At 52.9% G+C, this 19526-nt stretch overlaps 2 protein-coding genes across 4 annotated transcripts; one reads left to right on the forward strand and one right to left on the reverse strand.

The window, feature by feature from the left end:
* Window positions 1–2139: 2139 nt before the first annotated feature.
* On the forward strand, window positions 2140–16849 carry ERCC1 (ERCC excision repair 1, endonuclease non-catalytic subunit). Of its 3 annotated transcripts, none has more exons than XM_040252599.1 (10): window positions 2140–2251; window positions 2757–2868; window positions 3856–4071; window positions 7513–7616; window positions 8480–8579; window positions 9578–9654; window positions 14753–14852; window positions 16078–16149; window positions 16381–16449; window positions 16738–16849. In XM_040252599.1, exons 2-10 carry the CDS (start codon window positions 2776–2778, stop codon window positions 16789–16791), a joined length of 885 nt encoding a protein of 294 aa, XP_040108533.1. In that variant the 5' UTR covers window positions 2140–2251; window positions 2757–2775; the 3' UTR covers window positions 16792–16849. The 3 variants fall into 3 exon arrangements, with proteins under 3 accessions (XP_040108533.1, XP_040108534.1, XP_040108532.1); XM_040252600.1 differs by having other exon boundaries at window positions 2162–2392; window positions 16738–16846; XM_040252598.1 differs by lacking the exon at window positions 2140–2251 and adding an exon at window positions 2432–2530 and having other exon boundaries at window positions 16738–16846.
* On the reverse strand, window positions 16678–19494 carry POLR1G (RNA polymerase I subunit G). The gene is made up of 3 exons (XM_040252568.1): window positions 19204–19494; window positions 18576–18717; window positions 16678–18402 (listed from the first exon to the last, which is right to left on the reverse strand). The coding sequence occupies exons 1-3, from the start codon at window positions 19235–19237 to the stop codon at window positions 16968–16970; spliced, it is 1611 nt and encodes a 536-aa protein (XP_040108502.1). The 5' UTR covers window positions 19238–19494; the 3' UTR covers window positions 16678–16967.
* Between the last annotated feature and the right edge of the window lie 32 nt (window positions 19495–19526).

The raw sequence follows: 19526 nt of genomic DNA on the forward strand, positions 1-19526 counted from the left end.
ACCCTCATATGATATCAAAACATATCTAAATAAACAATTTGGCATGGAGGCAAGAAGCAGATTTAGAGATCAATGAAATATAATAGAAATGTCAGAGATCAACCTGTGGATGTATGGGAATTTGACAGATGACAACAGTGGAATATAAAAAAAACAGGGAAAAGGACTGACTTTCTCTCTCTTTTTTGGCGGGGGCGGGGGCTGCTTGGGAGTGAGGCTTGTGGTATCTTAGTTCTCTGACCTGGGATGGAACTCGATCCCAGCAATGAAAGCGCTGATTCCTAAGCTCTGGTGCTGCTGCTGCTAAGTCGAGTCAGTTGTGTCCGACTCTGTGCGACCCCATAGATGGAAGCCCACCAGGCTCCTCTGTCCCTGGGTTCTCCAGGCAAGAACACTGGAGTGGGTTGCCATTTCCTTCTCCAACGCATGAAAGTGAAAAGTGAAAGTGAAGTCGCTCAGTCGTGTCCAACTCTTCGAGACCCCATGGACTGTAGCCTACCAGGCTCCTACACCCATGGGATATCCCAGGCAAGGGTACTGGAGTGGGGTGCCATTGCCTTCTCTGCCTAACCTCTGCACCGCCAGGGAATTCCCAGAGCTGCCTTTTCAAATAAATGGTGTTGGGGACTTCCCTGATGGCTCAGTGGCTAAGACTCCACATTCCCAATGTAGGGGACCCTGGATGGGGAACTAGATCTCACAAACCTCAATGAAGATAGAAGATCCTGAGTTATGCAACTCGAAATAAATTTAAAATAATAATAATAAAATAAATGGTACTGGGACAACTGCCTATATCCATCATAAATCCCTGTTCAAAAATAAGTCTCATGTGGATTCAACACAGAAAGAAAATCAAAACTAGGAAAGTGTTTAAAAAAAATGACCTTGGGGTATGCATGCCTCCATGGCAAGTCACTTCCATCGTGTCCAGCTGTTTACAACCCTATGGACTGTAGCCCTATGGACTGTGGTTCCTCTGTCCATGGGATTCTCTAGGCAAGAAAACTGGAGTGGGCTGCCATGCCCTCCTCCAGGGGATCTTCCCGACCCAGGGATTGAACCCACATCTCTTATGTCTCCTGCATTGGTAGGTGGGTTCTTTACCACTAGCACCACCTGGGAAGCCCCTTTGGGTATGGCAAGCCTCTTAAACATACCAAAAGTCAGGATAGACTAGATTGATAAATAGGTGCACATAAACTAAGAATTTCTGTGTGAGGAACATAAATAGATAAAGTTAAAATATAAAGTGCAAACTAGGGGGAAATGTTTGGAATATATGTAACTGACTAACAGGATTAGAATTCATAAAGCACTCCTGCAAATTAATAGTAATAAAAAAAAAGCATACAACCCCATTTTTAAAATGGGCAAAGGATATGAGCAACCAAGTCACAGAAAACAAAATATTTAAGGGCAATAAACTCACGAAAAAATGTTCTCTCTTCTTAGTAATCAGAGTTACAAGTTGGAACAGTGTGATACGATCTTTCAGGAAATGACTAATACTAACTCATCAACCAGGTCTCTGCTCAGATGTCCCTTCCTCTAGGAAGCTCTTCCTGGCCCTCGGGCTGGATTAGGTGTCCCTGTCCCCACCCTGCTCCCTGGCCCTCTGGGGTCTCCATTCGAGCCCTGCCCACTCTGGGTCGCCCCTGTTGGGGAACAGGTCTGTCTCTCCGAATGCGTTGTGAGCTCCAGGAGAGCAGAGCGGGGCTGTCGTTTTCCTTGGTTACCACTGTGTCACTAGCAGTGCCTCGCACAGAGCTAGGAACAGAGGAGACATTCTGGGATCATATGTGGAATTAAAGAATGAGTGAACGGGGAAACTGAGGCCAAGTCAATGACAGAACTGGGATTCAAACCCAAGTCTGTACAGAGAGAAGGAACCTAGTTTGATATGCTGCCATCTCTTCTCCTTTAAGCCTTGCCCAGAGCCCGGGCACACTAGAGGCGTTTAATAAGGGCGCTGAAATCAAACGGCTTGGCAACCCAAGACGCTCAGGGCGAGAGGGCGACAGCTCTCTCCAACCCAAACCTCAGGACCATAGAGAGCTGCAGTCCTCCAGGACCATAGAGAGCTGCGCCAGGACCGCCCATCTACTCTACTCTTTTGGGGAACGTCGGGAGCGGGCTACAGGGCTAGAGAGGCCGGAAGTGCGGCGAGCCTGGGGCCGCGCTGGCCGCGCGGGCGGTGGGAAGCCTCTATCTCCCTCCGGTCTTTTCCTCGGGGCCCGGGGGCAAGGAGGTGGGTCCTCGGGGAGCTAAGACAGCCGGGCTAGGGCGAGAGGGGTCGGGGGTGGAGACCGCCGGCGGCGATTGGCAGCTGCCAGTCAATCGGTACAGCGTCTAAGAGATTGAGGAGGTGGAGCGAGGGGAAGGCATCCAGGTGCGAGCCCTGGGGGCGGGGCGGACGGATGGTTGGGGATAGTGGTCGGGCCTGGCAAACGGAAGGTGGGGAACTGTGAGGGCGGAAGAAAAGAAGGTTGGGGCCCTGGAGGGCGTGGCGAATGGAGAGTGTGGACCGGTAAGGGGCGGGGCAAGCCGGAGGTGGTGGCTGGCTGGGGCGGGGCCTTATAGAACTTGGCTCCTTCCCTGGGTGTCTGGAGCTGGACGCTATCGATCCCTGGCATTTTATTTTGCGGTTGGCGGGGGGCGGGAGGCGCGACTGTGACTGGAGGTGGCCGGGGGGTGGTTCCTGCTGGGGAATGCCGATGTCTCATTGGCTCCCAACACCACGCCTTCATTTTCAGGCCCCAGAAGGAGCTTGCGATGGACGGAGAGGGAGTACACAAGCCCGCTGGCCCACCCACAAGGAAGAAATTCCTCATTCCTATAGACGAGGATGTGGTCCCTCCTCCTGGGGTAGGACTTGGAGATGAGGGAAACTCTGAGAGGCTTGGGGGCGTTGGTTAGGAGGAAGGGGCCTGTAGGACCGCCGTGTGGGTTAGGAAATGTTGGGGCCTGGGTCACCTTGAGAAGGCAGTCCTTTGACCTACGCAGGTCTCAGTTTCCCTGTCTGTAAAATGTCATAGGAGGGCTGAGGCAGAGTTAGAAAACCGGCACTAAGGGGACTAGTTCTGGAATGTTTCACGTGGTCAGCACCTTGGTTCTGCAAAAGCGTGAATTTATTCCTGAACTTTAAGAATTGGAAGGTTTTGCGGTTTTGAAATAAGTCTGCACACCTAACATCTGGTAAATAAAGGATCTGGCAGCACTGAGTTCTCAACCCCACAGGAACACAATTGGCTGGTGCTAAGTACTGACTGCCACCTGTGCGCTATGAAGAAAAAGAAAGTAAGCTAAGGATGTACAGTGTGATGGGAAGGGAGAGCTACTTTAGATAGAACAGTCAAGGGAGGGCTTCTTGGAGGAGATGATGCCTTTACTGAGATGTAAAAGAGGTGAGGGAGCCAGCTCTGTGATATGGGGTGGAAGGAAACAGCCAGTGCAAAGGCCCTGAGGTGAGAGAAAACCTGATGCATTTTAGGTCAGCGAGAAGGCCAGTGGGGCTGGAGTAGAGAAAACCAAGGGGGAGGAGATAGAAAGTGAGATCTCTGAGGTGGAGGGGCAGGGACAGCTCTTTAAAAGTCTGGAGGGCTGTGGTGACAACTTCGGCTTTTACTCGTAAGGCAGGAGCCATCTCGGGGCTCTGAGCAGAGGAGGGGCATGGTATGACTCAGTGTGGGGAGCAGACGAGGGGATAAGGGCCAGTTAGGGAACTGGTGAGAAAGTGACTGCAGTGGCCCGAGGGAGAGAAGATGGTGGCTGGGACCAGGGTGGCGGTGGCCGAGGAGGGGAAGAAGTGGCTGGATTCAGACTTGAGGTGCCCTCTCACATCCCTTCCCACAGGCCAAGCCTTTGTTCAGATCCACACGGAGCCTGCCCACCGTGGAGACCTCACCCCCACCAGGCCCTCAGACCTATGCTGAGTATGCCCTCTCTGGACCTCCAGGTGGGGCTGAAGCCACACGCCCGGTGGAGCCAGAACCCCTGGCAGGAGAGACCCCCAACCAGGCCCCCAAACCAGGAGCAAAATCCAATAGCATCATTGTGAGCCCCCGGCAGGTGAGGACGGGAATGGAGAAGTGGGACTTTGGACTTTCTGGTGGGAAATGCATTTTTAAGGAGGGCTTTCTGGTTGGCAGGGAAGGTCTGAGTTCCACCCGTTGTGCTCTCAACAGTGCCATTCATCCATTCAGCTAGTGTGTGTGGGTTGAGGATGCCCCATGTCCTAGTCCTTTCAGGCTGTTCTAACAAAAATACCGTAGACTAGTAGCTTACAGAGTGAACATTTATTTCTCACAGTTCTGGAGTCTGGGAAGTCCAAGATCAGGGGGCTGGCAGGTTCCATGTCTAGTGAGGACCTGCTTCCTGGTTCATAGCCAGCTGTCTTCTCACTATGTCCTCACAGCTTCAGAAGGGGCGAGGAGCTCCTGGAGTCTCTTTTATAGAAACACTAATCCCATTCATGACACTTCCGCCTTCATGACCTTATCACCTGCCTTTACCTCCTAATAAAGAATCTGCCTGCAATGCAGGAACCGCAGGTTTGATCCCTGACTTGGGAAGATCCCCTGGAGGAGGGCATGGCAATCCACTCTAGTATTCTTGCCTGGAGAATCCTATGGACAGAGGAGCCTGCAGGGCTACAGCTCTTGGGATCGCACAGAGCTGGACACGACTGAAGTGGCGCAGCACACAGCACGAACCGTCACATTAGGGGTTGGAATTTTGCCCATGAATTTTGGGAGACACAGACATTCAGTCCCTAATGCCCCAACTCTTTTTTTAAAAACGATATTTATATACATATTTATTTGGCTGCACCAGGTCTTAGTTGCAGCAGGTGGGATCTGGTTCCCTGACCAGAGATTGAATCCAGGGCCCCTGCACTAGGAGCTCAGAATCTTAAACCCTGGATCACCAGGAAAGTCCTGCCCCAACTGTTCTGGTTGGAGGTGTGACTGTATTCATGCAGCTACATCTGCTGACCCCAGTTTTGTCCATTTATTCAAAAACTATTGAACACAGGCCCAAGTTTGAATTCCGCTCTGCCACACTATAGCTGTGTCTTCTTGGGCAGGTGACTTAGCCCCTCTGAGCCACTTATAATCCTCCTAGGTGGTCAGAGTTTACCTGATGCTGCTCTAGGCTCTGGGGACAGGAGACAAAGTCTCTGTCATTGATGGGACTGGCATTTTGGAGGGAGAGAGCAGCTGTACATGATGATAATAGTAAGATCCAAGAGCATGAAACGATGCTCAAAATTGTGAGCCATCGGGGAAATACGAGCCAAAACCATGGTGAGATACCACTTCATACTCATGAGAATGGCTCGAATCAAAAGCATAGACGATACCAAGGATGGGGAGGGTAGGGAGGACCTGGAATCCTCCGTACACTGCTGCTGGGAATATGAAACGGTGCAGCCACTTTGGAAAACAGTCTGGCAGCTCCTTGAATGTTTAAACAGAGTTACCATATGGCCCAGCAATTCCACCTCTAGGTATATCCTAGGTATATACATTTAGGTTTTATATCCTAGGTATATACTGGGTATATACATTTGAGTTTATATTTTTCATTGATTGTGAAAATGCTGCTGTGAACATTTAGGTACCAGTGTTTGTGTGGACATGTTTCCAGTTCTCTTGGGTATTTATCTAGGTGTAGATTGGCTGGGTCATGTGGCAACGCTGTGCTTAACTTTCTCAGGCACCCCCAACTGTCTTCTAAAAGGCTGCACCACTTTATGTTCCCACCAGCCTTGGATGAGGTTGCATTTCTGCCATATCCTCCCCACTTGTCATTGTTGGTCTTTTGGATTTTGGCCATTCTAGAAGGGTGTGAAGTGGACAGAACAATCCTTTAAAAATTAAAATCAGATCCTGCCTCTGCCTTACCCAAAGCCCTTCCATGACTCCTGGCATCTCAGGTCAGGATGCCCCAGGGCTGCAGACTCTTCCCACCCCAGCTTCTCTGACCTCACACCACCACCCCGCTCCCCTGACAAGAGCAAATCCACACCTTCATTCAAGCCGAATTCCACTTCACTTGGTGATTACATGTCCATCCCCCAGGTACTTTTTGGGAGGGCAGTGTGCTCGGTCTTTGTTGCTGCACACAGGCTTTCTCTAGTTGTGGGAAGTGGGGGCTCTCTAGTTGCGATCTGTGGGCTTCTCATTACGATGGCCTCTCTTGTTGCAGAGCACAGGCTCTAGAGTGCATGGGCTTTAGTAGTTGCGGCCCGGGGGCTCGGTAGCTGTGGCTCCCAGGCTCTAGAGCACAGGCTTGATCGTTGTGGTCGTTGTGGCGCAGGCGCTTAGTTGCTCCTCTAGGCTCTGGGGAATCTTCCCAGACCAGGGATTGAACCCGCGTCTCCTGCATTGGCAGGAAGAGTCTTTACCACCGAGCTTCCAGGGAAGTCCCCCAAGATGCCTTTGTTTAATGTCTGTGTCCCCCACAGGGGCCGGGATCTGTGTCCTCTTGGTCAGACTTAGACACAAAGTGGGTTCTCAGATACCTATAAATAGATCAGCACTTGACTTGCTCAGAGTATTTCCATCTTGGGTAGAGTGTGAGGTAGAGAGTAGAGTGTGAGGGGGTGTTTAGAGGGAGGCGTCTGCTCAGCAGACGCCAGGGGTCTAACCCTGTGGAGGGTCACAGGCACCGTGAGAAGCTTCCTCCTGAGGGCAGTGGGGAACCAGAGCAGGGCTTAGAGCAGGGGAAGGGCAGGTTTGTGCTTTAGGAAGAGCTGTCTGGCTCCTGTTTGGAGGGTAGCCAAGAGGGGCAGGGGACCAGGAAGAGGTGGGGTGGAGCTGTGGCACTGGAAGGGGAGGCATTTCTGGGGGATGCTTAGAAGCTAGATGTCCCACTTGGGGGAGGGGAGGGAGAGGGAAGCCCTGGGTCTCTGGATGGTGGGGTCATCCCTGAGTTGGGGCTGGGAAGGGTAGCAGGTATGGGGGCCAGTGAGGCAGACACCTGGGGACAGGTGTCCAGTGGGCCACAGGACACATAAACTGGGGCTGGGAGAGAAGACTGAGCCCAAGAGAGATCTAGGGACCGTTAGGTTAAGGCCGAGGGCTAGGGAAGGCTTCCCTGGTGGGTCAGTGGTAAAGAATCCACCTGCCAATGCAGGAGACGTGAGTTCCATCCCTGGCTCAGGAAGATTCCCGGAGAAGGAACTGGCCACCCACTCCAGTATTCTTGCCTGGGAAATCCACCAGAGAAGCCTGTCGGGCTATGACTGAAGTGACTAAAGAATAGGGCCCGGGATGATGGGCCTAGGTCAGAGCCCCAGCACCAAGAACATTCCGGGCTGAGGGGGAGCGGATCTGGGGAGAGGAGGAGAGCAGAGCTGGAGAAGCCCCCAGTGCAAAGCAGGAAGAGGGTGGGGAGGGGCTGAGCAGAGGCAGGAGCAGAGGCGGGAGGAGGGCCCTGGGGTGGCGGTGGGTGCGGTGGTCACAGGGCCCCCCTGCTAATGGCTTCATTCCTCCGTCTGCCCAGAGGGGCAACCCCGTGCTGAGGTTCGTGCGCAACGTGCCCTGGGAGTTTGGGGATGTGCTCCCGGACTATGTGCTGGGCCAGAGCACCTGTGCCCTCTTCCTCAGGTGAGCGCTGGGGCCCCCCCGCCCTCCAGACGGCCTGGGAGGGGGGTGCTCTGGGTGTTCTGGGCTGTCGGGGGTGGGGGGAAACCCCTGGGCACGGCCCTGTCACCTCTGGGCCTCAGTGTGACCCCATGGAGGAGGCAGAGATCTTGGCCCGTAAGTGCCCAGCACAAGAGTGGAGGTCCCAGGTCCAAGGGAGGAGAGGCCGGGGGCCGGAACTCCTGCCTCTGAGGGAGGCAGGGGCCTCATGCCGCAGACCCTCAGAACTGGAGCCAAGGTTTCGGTAAGCTTCACCAATTAAACAGGTTTCCCCCCTCCACTCCTGGGGCCCTTCTCCAGACAGAGCCAGACAGGGGAAGTGAAACTTCTTAAGTTCCTGTCCTCGCTGTGGGGTATGAAGCTGGCGGCTGCTGGGCAGAGACGCCCCTTTGTTCCTGGGTGGCAAAGCTGTCCCACCTCTCCCTGCCAGCACCCTCAGAGGCCAAAGCAGGCAGTCCCAGGGGTGAGTAGGTGGGCCCTGCTTCCCCAGAGCAGCTGTGCAGCACCCCGTGACCCTAACCCCCGGGGAACGAGCACTCTCCAGGGTCTCTGTGCTCCACCTGAAACCCAGAGGTCTTCTCTTCCTTGGTGAAAGAGTCCGGGGGTCCACCCTTCCAGGGAGCCAGAGTCACTGCCAGGCCCCGCTGTGCTCCCTTCTTGAAGGGTGATCTTGGGCAAGACAGTTAACCTCTCTGAGCCTCAGACCCCGGCAAGCCTGCCTGCCTCAGTCTCCAAGCCCTCCAGCCAGAGGGAAGAAGGAGGGCTTCTGGGGTGTCTCAGCCAGAGACCTCCCAACCTCCCACCCACCCACTCTCCCCACCCCCCAGCCTCCGCTACCACAACCTCCACCCAGACTACATCCACCAGCGGCTACAGAGCCTCGGGAAGAGCTACGCCCTGCGGGTCCTGCTCGTCCAGGTGGATGTGGTAAGCAGGGGTCACTCCCCCGGGCCTCAGTGTCCCCATCTGTGAAATGGGGAGCCTTGGGCCTCCTGGTTGCCAGGTGGGTGTTGAGTCCTTTCCAAGGAGGAATGCAAGTCGGAACCTCAGTGGGGAGTTTCTTGCATCTGAGCTGCAACCTGTGTTGGCGAGGAGATGGGATGGTCAGATTACCCATCTCTCCTTCCACGCGCACCACCCTGCCTTCAGCCAGGCCCAGCCCTCTGCCACCTAAATACTTCTTGAACCTGTTTCTTTCTCTCTGTCCTCGCAGCTCCACCCTGATCCAGGCCCTTGCTTCTCCTCCCTGGGTTTCTGTCCCAGCCTCTTCTCATCTCGTGGCCTCCAGCTGTGCCTCTCTACAAGCGGAGGGCTCTTCAAGCACACAGACCCGCGGTCCAAACCCCCTACAACTCCTCAGTGCCCTGTGTGAAGCCCTCATGACCCAATCCCTGCCCTGCTCTCCCAGCTCATCTCTCAGCTTCCAACGATCACCCTTGCATTTCATATCTTCTCTCCCATAGCAGTGGATTTTATTTCTTCAAGCCCTCTCTCCCTTTCCTTCGTTTGCACACACTGTTCCCCTGTCTGAAATTCTCTTTTCTGCTGTCCTTTGTTACCCTCACTCCTCATCCTCCTTCAGGTCCCAGCTCAGATGTCCCCTCCTCCAGGAAGCTCTCCCTGATCCCCCAGGTACAACAGATGCTCCTCTGGCTTCTCCACCTCAGCCCTGGGCACTCTGGGTCATCACTGTCTAGGGCTGGGTCTGCCCCCCGCATCAGACTGTGAGTCCCGAGAAGACAGCATTAGGGCTGGCCTGGTCACTGCTGGGTCCTGGGACTGCCCCACCCGGGTCAGGCACGCCATCGGAGAATAGGGAGTGTCAGTTGAGTGAAAGGCTCTTGGCTTCCTAAGGTGCTCAGCTTTTAAGACTCTTTAACTACTTGCTTTCTCCCAGATCCCTCATTCTGGTTTTCTTCTCTCAGAAAGATCCTCAGAAGGCCCTCAAGGAGCTGGCTAAGATGTGCATCCTGGCCGACTGCACCCTGATCCTTGCCTGGAGGTGAGATGGAGGCTCCCCCTCAGGTCAGGCTCCATTCCGAGAGTTCTTCCCCCTTCCACCCCCAGACCTTCCTTCTTCCTCCCAGGAATGTCCTGTGTGAGCCTGGTCCAGGCACTGCCTCTCTGGGCTTCAATTTCTTTTTAAAAATATTTTATTTATTTTTTATTTATATATTTTTGGCTATGGTGGGTCTTGGTTTCTGCACACGGGCTTTCTCTACTTGCAGCGATGGAGCGAGCAGGGGCGGCTCGCTGGTTGTGGTGCGTGGGCTTCTCACTGCGGTGGCTTCTCTTGCTGTGGAGCTCGGGCTTTAGAGCTCATAGGCTCAGTAGTTGTGGCACACGGGCTTAGTTGCCCTGAGACACGTGGGATCTTCGTTCCCTGACCAGGTATCAAATCCATGTCCCTTGCATTGGCAGGCAGATTCTTAACCACTGGACCACCTGGAGAGCCCCTGGACTTCAATTTCTTTATCTATAAACCATGGTCTTAATATCTTTCTTACAGGGTTGTAGGCACAAAAGAAGGTGACATAGATGAAATTCCCAGGACCATGGTAGGCCCTTATGAGTTAGACATAAAACCTGGCTGAATAATTAATTCCCAGTCTAGGTTTATAAAGACCATTTTGATTGGTTCTCCACAGGAAAAAGAGATCCCTTCCTCACACCATAATCAGAACGAAGTCTTGATGGTTATAGACATAAAAAGAAAAACTACAGTGAAAGTATAAGAAATCATATATATATATATGGCTTCCCCGGTAGCTCAGCTGGTAAAGAATCCACCTGCAATGCAGGAGACCCTCGTTTGACCCCTGGGTTGGGAAGATCCCCTGGAGAAGGGAACAGCTACCCACTCCAGTGTTCTGGCCTGGAGAATTCCATGGACGGTATATAGGTCATGCAGTCACAAAGAGTTGGACGACTGAGCGACTTTGACTTTCATATCTGTCTATCTATCTATCTATATATAATGTTCTTGTGCTGGGAAAGGTTTTCAAAGCAAGACTCAAAACCCAGAAGCCATAAAGGAAAAGTCTGGCTGATTTGAGAAAATTAAAATTTTAAACTGCTGGAGAGTAAGTGATACTCTGCTGCTGCTGCTGCTGCTAAGTCGCTTCAGTTGTTTCCGACTCTGTGCGACCCCAGAGATGGCAGCCCACCAGGCTCCCCTGTCCCTAGGATTCCCCAGGCAAGAACACTGGAGTGGGCTGCCATTTCCTTCTCCAGTGCATGAAAGTGAAAAGTGAAAGTGAAGTCGCTCAGTCGTGTCGGACTCTTTGCAACCCCACAGACTGCAGCCCACCAGGCTCCTCCATCCATGAGATTTTCCAGGCAAGAGCACTGGAGTGGGGTGCCATTGCCTTCTCCGAGTGAAACTCTAGACAATGTTAAAAGACAAGTGACACACTGAGAGGAAATACTTGCTATATATGACAAAAAGACTTAAGATCCCTAATTTACTTTTCTTTTTAAAGGAAACTGTACTTACGTATTTGTTTTTGGCAGTGCTGGGTCTTCGTTGCTGTTTGCAGACTTTGTCTAGTTGTGGCGAGCGGTGGCCTCTCTTGTTGTAGAGCGCAGGCTCCAGGGTGCTCCAGCTTCAGTAGTTGTGGCTCACAGGCCCTTCAGTAATTGCATTTCCTGGGCTCTAGAGTTCGGGCTCAGTAGTTGTGGCACATGGGCTTAGTTGCTCTGAGGCATGTGGAATCTTCCTCGACCAAGGATCGAACCTGTGTCCCCTGCATTGGCAGACGGATTCTTATCCACTGCGCCACCAGGGAAGTCCTAAGATCCCTAATTTATATGTTTACATATAAATGTTTTATTTTATTTACATGTTTACATTCACAGGAATGTATTTAAACATGTATCATGTATTTATATATAGAAAGGACCTCCTACAAATCGGTAAGAAAAATAGCCCAGGAGCTCCCTGGTGGCCTAGTGGTGAGGGGATCCTGGGCTTTCACTGCGGTGGCCTGGGTTCAATCCCTGGTTGAGGAACTGAAATCCTGCAAGCCATGCAGTGTTCCCCCCCCCAAAAAAAAGCCCGAAGTCTAAAGCAGGTTGTCAAGAAGCCATGAAAAAACTGTCAGCCATACAGCTTGTCAGGAAATGTCAATTTTCAAAGAATGAGGTGTTATTTCTCACCCATTAATTTGGTGAAAACGTCAAGAAACAGGCACCTGCATGTTTGGTTAGCAGGAGACTTGACTGGGGATTAAAGCAGAAAATAGTCATACTCTTTAATGCACTTCTTCATCCTGTGAGTCTCCTTCACTCCTCAGGTTTAGCTCAGTTCTGACACTCTCTTGGAGTAAGGTTGGATCCCCCAGGTTAATGGCTCACAGAGCTACCCATCCCACACACGCTGCAGGCGCCAGTCGCAAGCGCAGGGAATCACCTGTGCTCTGAGCAGCGGCTGCAGGTCAAGACCTCCAATGACCCTTCCTCAGGTTTGATTATTTTGCTAGCGTGGTTCTCAGGACTCAGGGAAACACATTTACCAGTTCATTACAGGACACACTAAAGAATACAAACAGGTACACAGGGCAAGGTCTGTGAGGGTCCTGAGCACAGCAGCTCCTGTCCCTGGGAGCTGGGTCTGTGTCACCCTTCCGGTGTGGATGTGCTTGCCAGCCTGGAACTCCCGAAATCCCAGGATTAGTGTTGAGATTCTATGGTGGCTTCTCACACAGGCATGGTCACTCATTAACTCCATTTCCAGCCCCTCTCCCCTCGAGGATTGGGGGTGGGGTGGGAAATTCCAAGCTTCTAATCCTGGCTTGGGCTTTCCAGTTACCAGCCGCCCATCTAGGAGCCACCCAGGGTCACCTCTGTGGAACAGAAGCCCTTGGTGATCTTATCACTTGGGAATTTACAGGGGTTTGGAGCTCTGTGTCAGAAACAGGGACAGACACCAGTATATATTTTCTGTTAGCTCATGGACGCCTTTTCAGACTGGTTTCTTTAAGGTTTCTCCATGTCTTTTTTTAAATTCACTTAGCTGCATGGGGTCTTAGCTGTGGCATGCAGGTTCTTTTAGTTGAAGCATGGGGGATAATTAGTTCAGGATGCAAACTCTTAGTTGCATGTGAGCTCTAGTCCCCTGATCAGGGATTGAAACTGGGGCCCCTGCATTGGGAGCGTGGAGTCTTAGCCACTGGACCACCAGGGAAGTTCCCCTCCATGTCTTTTCAGATCTTGGTAGTTCATTTGCTATCACTTTACTACTCACCGTCTGAACCCACATTCTTTTTCAGCTGTGTAGCATGCTACCTGTAGCCCCTTGTTGGTAGACACTTGGCTGACTCCAGGGTTTGGCTGTTAACAGCAACACTCCCACTACTGCCCCCAACCCCAGGGATGGGCTTTGAGGCCAAAGGGTACATGTATTTGTCATTCTGTGTCCTCCCTAGGGCTGTGTCACTGCTATACTTTTTGACTACTTAGAAAAATGTGCTTATGTATTAGTTATATATTAAAATAGAAGCAAGTATGAAAAATTGTTCTCTTTTTATTGTGGGAAGTAGCACAGTGGCATATGGGGAGCCCGGCTGTGTGATCTTGGGCAAGTAACTCAACCCCACTCGTCTGTTTCCCCCTCCATTGTCATGGATTGAAAACAACTGCCTTACAGGATCTCTCAAGAGAGCCCAGAAGCTTCTGAAGATAAAGGGCTTTGGACAGTGTCTGGAATGCAGCTAGGCCCCCACACGGGAAATATTTCCCATGTCTTTATATCCAAACTGGGGAATATTTTGGACCCACTAAGTAAATGGGGTCGAGGGACTTTCCTCGTGCTTCAGTGGCTGAGACTCCGTGTTCCCAAGGCAGGGGGCCGAGGGTCGATCCCTGAACTACTCAGGGAACTAAATACTACATGCTGCAACTGAAGATCCTACCTGCTGCAACTAAGACCTGGCACAGATAAATAAGGACATAAATATTTTTTTAAAAGTAAATGGGGTCGAGCTCTGTCTTTCGATGTGGAAGAATGTCCTCATTGTACTGAGGAACAAAAGTGAAAGTGAGGAAGTGGATACAGCTTGTCCTGAACAAATGATTAAGAACAGTAACAGTCCCCTCTGCGACTAGAGCAAAAGCAACAAAGCCCACAGAAAGACACAGAATTTAAAAAAGGAGTATTCTTTTGAGAATATAAATCAGTGTTTAATCAACAAACATTGTCCTCTAGCTAGACTTTGAAGGCTAAGAAAATGCCTCAAGACAAACACTTGAGGAAAAAGGCCAGCTTTTTCCTGGTGTGAATAAACTTGGGTTCCTCTATTCCGCACACAGACAGGCCCGTTTAGTGATTTAGTTGTTTCAGCTACTTTTGAGACAGTTAATTACATGTCAGAAAAACCCAGTGCCTAATGGAAACATGAATGGTGACTGTGAGGTTAGTTGCAGCAGTCAGCTTCTAGAACTTTCCTTTTGAAGTTGTGCTGCATATAAAACCTCCCTCCCAGAATAGCTAACATTTCTTAAATAGGCTTCTAAGCACCAGGCATGGCACTTAAGAGTGTGGACTTGTTTAATTGTCATTAGCATCCACCCCTCTTCTCTAGTGGCTCAGTTGATATAGAATATGCCTGCAATGCAGGAGACTGGGGTTCAGTCTCTGGGTCGGGAAGATTCCCTGAAGGGTATGGCAACCCACTCCAGTATTCTTGCCTGGAGAATCCCATGGACACAGGAGCCTAGCGGGCTACAGTCCATAGGGTTGGAAAGAGTCAGACACAACTGAGCGACTAACACTTAGAACTTAGCATCCACCCCACTTGACAGGTGAGGCAACCAAAGCGCAGAGAGATGAAAATTGTTGGCCCAGGGTAACTCAGGTGGGAAGTGGGGGCTGAACCCCACTGGTCAGGCTCCCAAGCTATGGCCCTTAGCCACATGTCTTAGAAAAGACCTGTCAAGATGTGCCTGCCCAGCAGGGGTTACCGCCAGGGGACATTTAGGCAAGGTTAAGAACATTCATTTCTCTATATTAAAAGTTTGGAATTCTAGCATCAGCAAATGAAATTAATGTAAAACATGACCCCCCTGCCCTCTTCCCCTGACCCGAATGTCTCTCACCCCAGCCCCGAGGAGGCCGGGCGGTACCTGGAGACTTACAAGGCCTACGAGCAGAAGCCGGCCGATCTCCTGATGGAGAAGCTGGAGCAGGACTTCGTTTCCCGGGTGAGGCACCTTCCCCTCCCTGCCTGGGCCTCCCCCTAGCTCCTTCTGGGGGTCTGAGCTGCAATCCTGATCTCAAGTCACATCTTTCCCCCCTCAACCCCACCCTCAGCTTCCAGTCACTTCTGCCCCAACAGCAGCTAGCAGGGTCTTCCTAAGCCTGCTTTCTTCAGCTCAAAACCCTTGGCGGGGGGACTTCCCTGCTGGCAGTGGCTAAGCCTCCGAGCTCCAACGCAGGGGGCCTAGGTTCGATCCCTGGTCGGGGAACTAGATCCCACATGCCACAACTAAGCGTTTGAGAGCCACAACTAAACCTCCTGCATGCCACAACTAACACTTGGTGTAGCCAAATAAATAAATATTAAACAAATAAACAAACACCCAAACCCTCCCATGGCTCCCCAGTGCCCTCATCACACTCTCCAAGGTCCTGCCTGTTTGACCCAGCAGCCCCATCTACCCCCTACCTCCTCATTATGTCACTTCTGTGTCCATTCCTGTTCTTCTGTTGATTAGTTGCCTGATCTTGTCTTTCCCCTATCTCAGCTCCAATGCTTCCTTCTCCAGGAAGTCTTCCAGGATCCCCAGGTCAGGTCAAGTGCCCCCGCTGGGCTCCCTCAGCCCTGCCCGTCTGGGTCACTGTGTCTGGAACTGATCTCCCTCTCACAGTGGACTAGGAGCTCCAGGAGGGCAGGGCTGGGGCTGTCTCGGACCTGCCGTGTCCCCAGCACCACCCAACACTCAGAGAGTGCTCAGAGAATATTTGCCAAATGGACTGAATTGGGGCTCCAACGATAGGGTGATGGAGGATGCCCCCAGCCACCCTTGTGCAGGGTGTTGTGAGAACCTCCATTTTTCGAAAACGTAGGCCCAGAGAGGTGAGTTCCTGTGCCCAGGGTCTCACAGGAAGAAGACAGTGGGGCCTGGTGTTGAACTCGGGTCCAACTTCAGAGCCTACAGTCTTCCCCCGGGCAGAACCAGCTCAAGATAAATGACTTTTATCTTCTCATACCATGACCAGCACCCTCTCAGCTAGTTGGGGATCACTCTGAGATGACCTTTAAATCATCAAAACACATAATCAAAAAACACACCCCCAAAGCATTCCTGAGCGCTTCCTGCATGCAGAGCAGCCTAGGGACACAGCAGTGGCCCAGTGCCACCCTCAGAGGCTCAGTCTTGGTTTCCTTTCTTCTCCCACCTCTGCCCCCCTCTCCTTTCCCTCCAGGTGACTGAATGTCTGACCACCGTCAAGTCAGTCAACAAAACGGACAGTCAGACCCTCCTGACTACTTTTGGGGTGAGGAACAATTCCCGTGTGCCGACTGACATTTCTACCTGCTTTGCTTTTCGAGGAAGCTGCCCACCTATTTGCTTCTACCTCCCAGTGCCCTCTCCCCATCCTTCCTGCCTCCCCCGGCCCCTGCAGGATCTCCCTGCCCTCCAGGAATACTGTACACCCACCGAGCAGCTGGGGGCAGGGGAGGTTTTGGGTTTACCTGCCCTGACCATTCGCTTCTACCTTCCTCAGTCTCTGGAACAGCTCATAGCTGCATCCCGGGAAGATCTGTCCTTGTGCCCAGGTCTGGGACCCCAGAAGGTAAGAGCCTGGGGAAATGGGCTTGAGGGGCGAAGGGCAGGAGGGAGCCCCAAAGAAATGGGACCGTAGATTCCAAAGTTCTGAGGTTTCAGAAGGCCCAGAGAGGGTGGGAACCAGCCCAACCTCACATAGCCAGTCTGGGATAGAATCTAGATCTGACCACTTCTCTGCTCGCCCCCACAATGTCCCCTCCAAGTGAGGAGAAAAAGAACCAGAAGCCCACTCCAATGTATCAAACAAATGGCTCATTTAATGACCAGTTCCTTTTCTTCCTCCCCACCTCTCCAGGCCCGAAGGCTGTTTGATGTCTTCCACGAGCCCTTCTTGAAAGTGCCCCACTGACCCCAGATGCCAAGGAGGTCCTCGGTGTAATAATAAAGCACTTTTTTCTGGCGCAGGCTCTGGCTGGCGTGCTGGTGTATTCAGTGGGTGGGGGCTCTCTGCTCTCGCTTTCTGATGGCCCAGGCGGCCACCTTCAACTTGTCTGTGCTGCAGTCATCGGTTTCCCCGGTGGACGCTTACACAGGATCCTGCTGCGGCTTCTTCTTCCGCTTCCTCTCCTGTCCCGTGGGAGCAGCCTGCCCTGACTTGGGATTCAGCAGGGGCTCTGGCATCTCCTCCTGGGGTGCTGTCTCGGGCACCTGGCTTTTCTGGCCCTGCTTTTTCCTCTTCTTAGTGGATGCTGGATCTGCCCTGGCCTCAGGCTGCCCCTCATCTGGCAGCTCAGGCTCCATCATCTCGCCTCGGGGATTAGTCATCTCAGTCCCGGGCTCAGTCGCTAGGTGCCCTCTTTCTTTCTTCTTCTTCTTCTTGGTGGATGCTAGAGCTGCTTGAGGCTCAGCAGTACCTGGCAGCTCGGGCTCCATCCCCTCTGCCTGTGGCTCCACCACCTGTGTCCCTGGCTGCATCATCACATTTTGCTGGTTTTCTCTCTTCCTTCTCTTTTTGGGGGATCCCAGAGCTGCCTCAGCCTGCGGCTGCGCATCAGGTCGCAGTTCAGGCTCCATCGCCTCCCCTGCGAGCTCCACAGGCTTCACCTCTGGCTCTGTCGCCTCCATCCCTGGCTCCCTCACCCCTTTGTGCCTCTTTTCCTTTTTCTTCTTCGAGGACGGCAGTGGGATGGCTTCCTCCTGTGGCTCCGTCTTCACCTGCAGCTGAGACTCCGCTGTCGTCCCCTCCACCGGCTCCATCTCTCCTGGCTCCTTCTGCTTCTTCCTCTTCTTTCTGGGGGACAGGATTGTCTCTTCCAGAGGCTCCCTTTTAACCCTGAGTTCTAGCTCCTCCACCGTCTTTTCTTTGGACTCTGGCATCCCTGTTTCTGGCTTGACCATTTCTACAAACTCTTTGGGCTTCTTTTTGCTCTTCTTGGTGGTGGATGGGGACAGTGCTCCTGGAGGCTCCAATGTCTCAGCAACGGGCTCCGTTGCCAGTGGCTCTGTCACCTCTAGTTCTTTCAGCTGGTGCTTTTTTTTCTTCTTCCCCACTTCCAGCTCTGGGGACCCCAAAGCTGTTTCTACCTCCAGGGCCCCATGCTCATTCACTGCCTCCTGAGGAACTGAGGCTTCTGGCAAGTGTCTCTTCTTTTTCCTCTTCCCTGAGGCCAGGGACTTCAGGGCCAAGACAGACCCAGGCCCTGTGACTGGCGGGCTGCCTCCGAAGGCACAGAACCGGGGCCTCAGGCCAGGGGGGATCTGTGGTGGGGGACTTGTGGGAATGGACTGCAGTAGAGTCCCTGTCAGGGATTCCTGGGGACCCTCAAAGATCCTCAGGCTGCCCTGGGGTGCCAGCGCACAGCTGAGTCCCCCTCCTGCCTCCGCTGAGGGGGCCAGCAGGGTTGCTTCTCCTCCAGCTCCGGGGCCACTGCTGCTGAGAACCCTGTAGCGGTGCCGCTTGCCTGCCAACTTGCCCTTCACAATCTGAGAGCCAGAGAGAGGCACGAGACGTCCATTGAGGCTGAAAGTTGAAAAGAGGCAGGCAGAAGCTTGATCAGATTCTTCTGGTGGGACAGGGGACAGCAGTTGAGATGCAGCATTTCTGGGTTCCCCAAGAAAGCCCCTTTAAGTACCCCACCTCGTTCAGCCACTGGGGTGAGAAATGATCCTGGGAGTTGGCATGGGACCTCTTACCAGTCTGGGGCGAAGTCCACAGGGGCCTGGATGAGCCACAGCTCTGTATCTGGGCCGGTCAATGCCTCCAAAGAGAAACGACTGTGTTCTGAGGCTGGGGGCGTCGCAGTAAAGTTGGGAGGACAAGAAAACCGAGCAGCACCTGCAGAAGGGGAAATGGTCATTTGTGCCGGTCCAGTCCTCCAGGGCGCGCCTATCGGTCCATTGGTCTCAACTTCTTGAGCGCCCCAATCCTCTTACCACGCCTTTCCTCTCTCCTGTCTGTTCCCCAGAGGCGCGCCTATATCCCCCATCCCAACCCTAGTTCTCCCCACCAGTATCCCCCCCACCCGCGACCCTCAAATATCCTCTATCTGAATGCCTCCCCGTCCCCACCATCCCCCGGGGGATACACTCTCCGCTTGGTCAGATTCTTTTGGTGAGACGAGGGCAGCAGCTGAGAAGAGGCATTTCTGGGTTCCCCAGGAAAACCCTTCTAGATTTCCCCCAGGTTTAGCCACTGGGGTAAGAAGCATGGTCCGGTCTCAGAAGGTGTCTCTTTTTTTCCGTCCGAACGCTCCAGGGCGCCCCTTTCTCCTCCCGCCAGCCAACTCTCTGCACCCTGTAGGCCCGCCGTGAAGCAACTCACCACCGGACGGGGTCCCCGCCATCCCTGGACCCATGTCTCAAGTGGACCAAGCAACTCAGGCCCCGCCGCCGACCACGTGGAACCACAGGGGTGGGGCCTCGTCTGTGAGCGTCCATGAGGCACGGGAGCGCGGGAGGTGTCGCTCGGAGCTCGCTCTCTCTGTGAGCATAACTAGGGGGAATTTCCACTTGTGCACGGCCGAGAAGCGAGAAAAGTCATTTTTTACTGAAAGTCTACTCCAAAAAGCAGCTGATTCGCTGTCTGGGGCGTGAGGAGGCGTTAGAGCCGCACGAGGTCCCGGCGGTTATCCCCACAGCATTTCA

This window comes from Oryx dammah, unplaced genomic scaffold (genome assembly GCF_014754425.2).
Source record: "Oryx dammah isolate SB20612 unplaced genomic scaffold, SCBI_Odam_1.1 HiC_scaffold_13, whole genome shotgun sequence".
NCBI classification, from domain to species: domain Eukaryota; kingdom Metazoa; phylum Chordata; class Mammalia; order Artiodactyla; family Bovidae; genus Oryx; species Oryx dammah.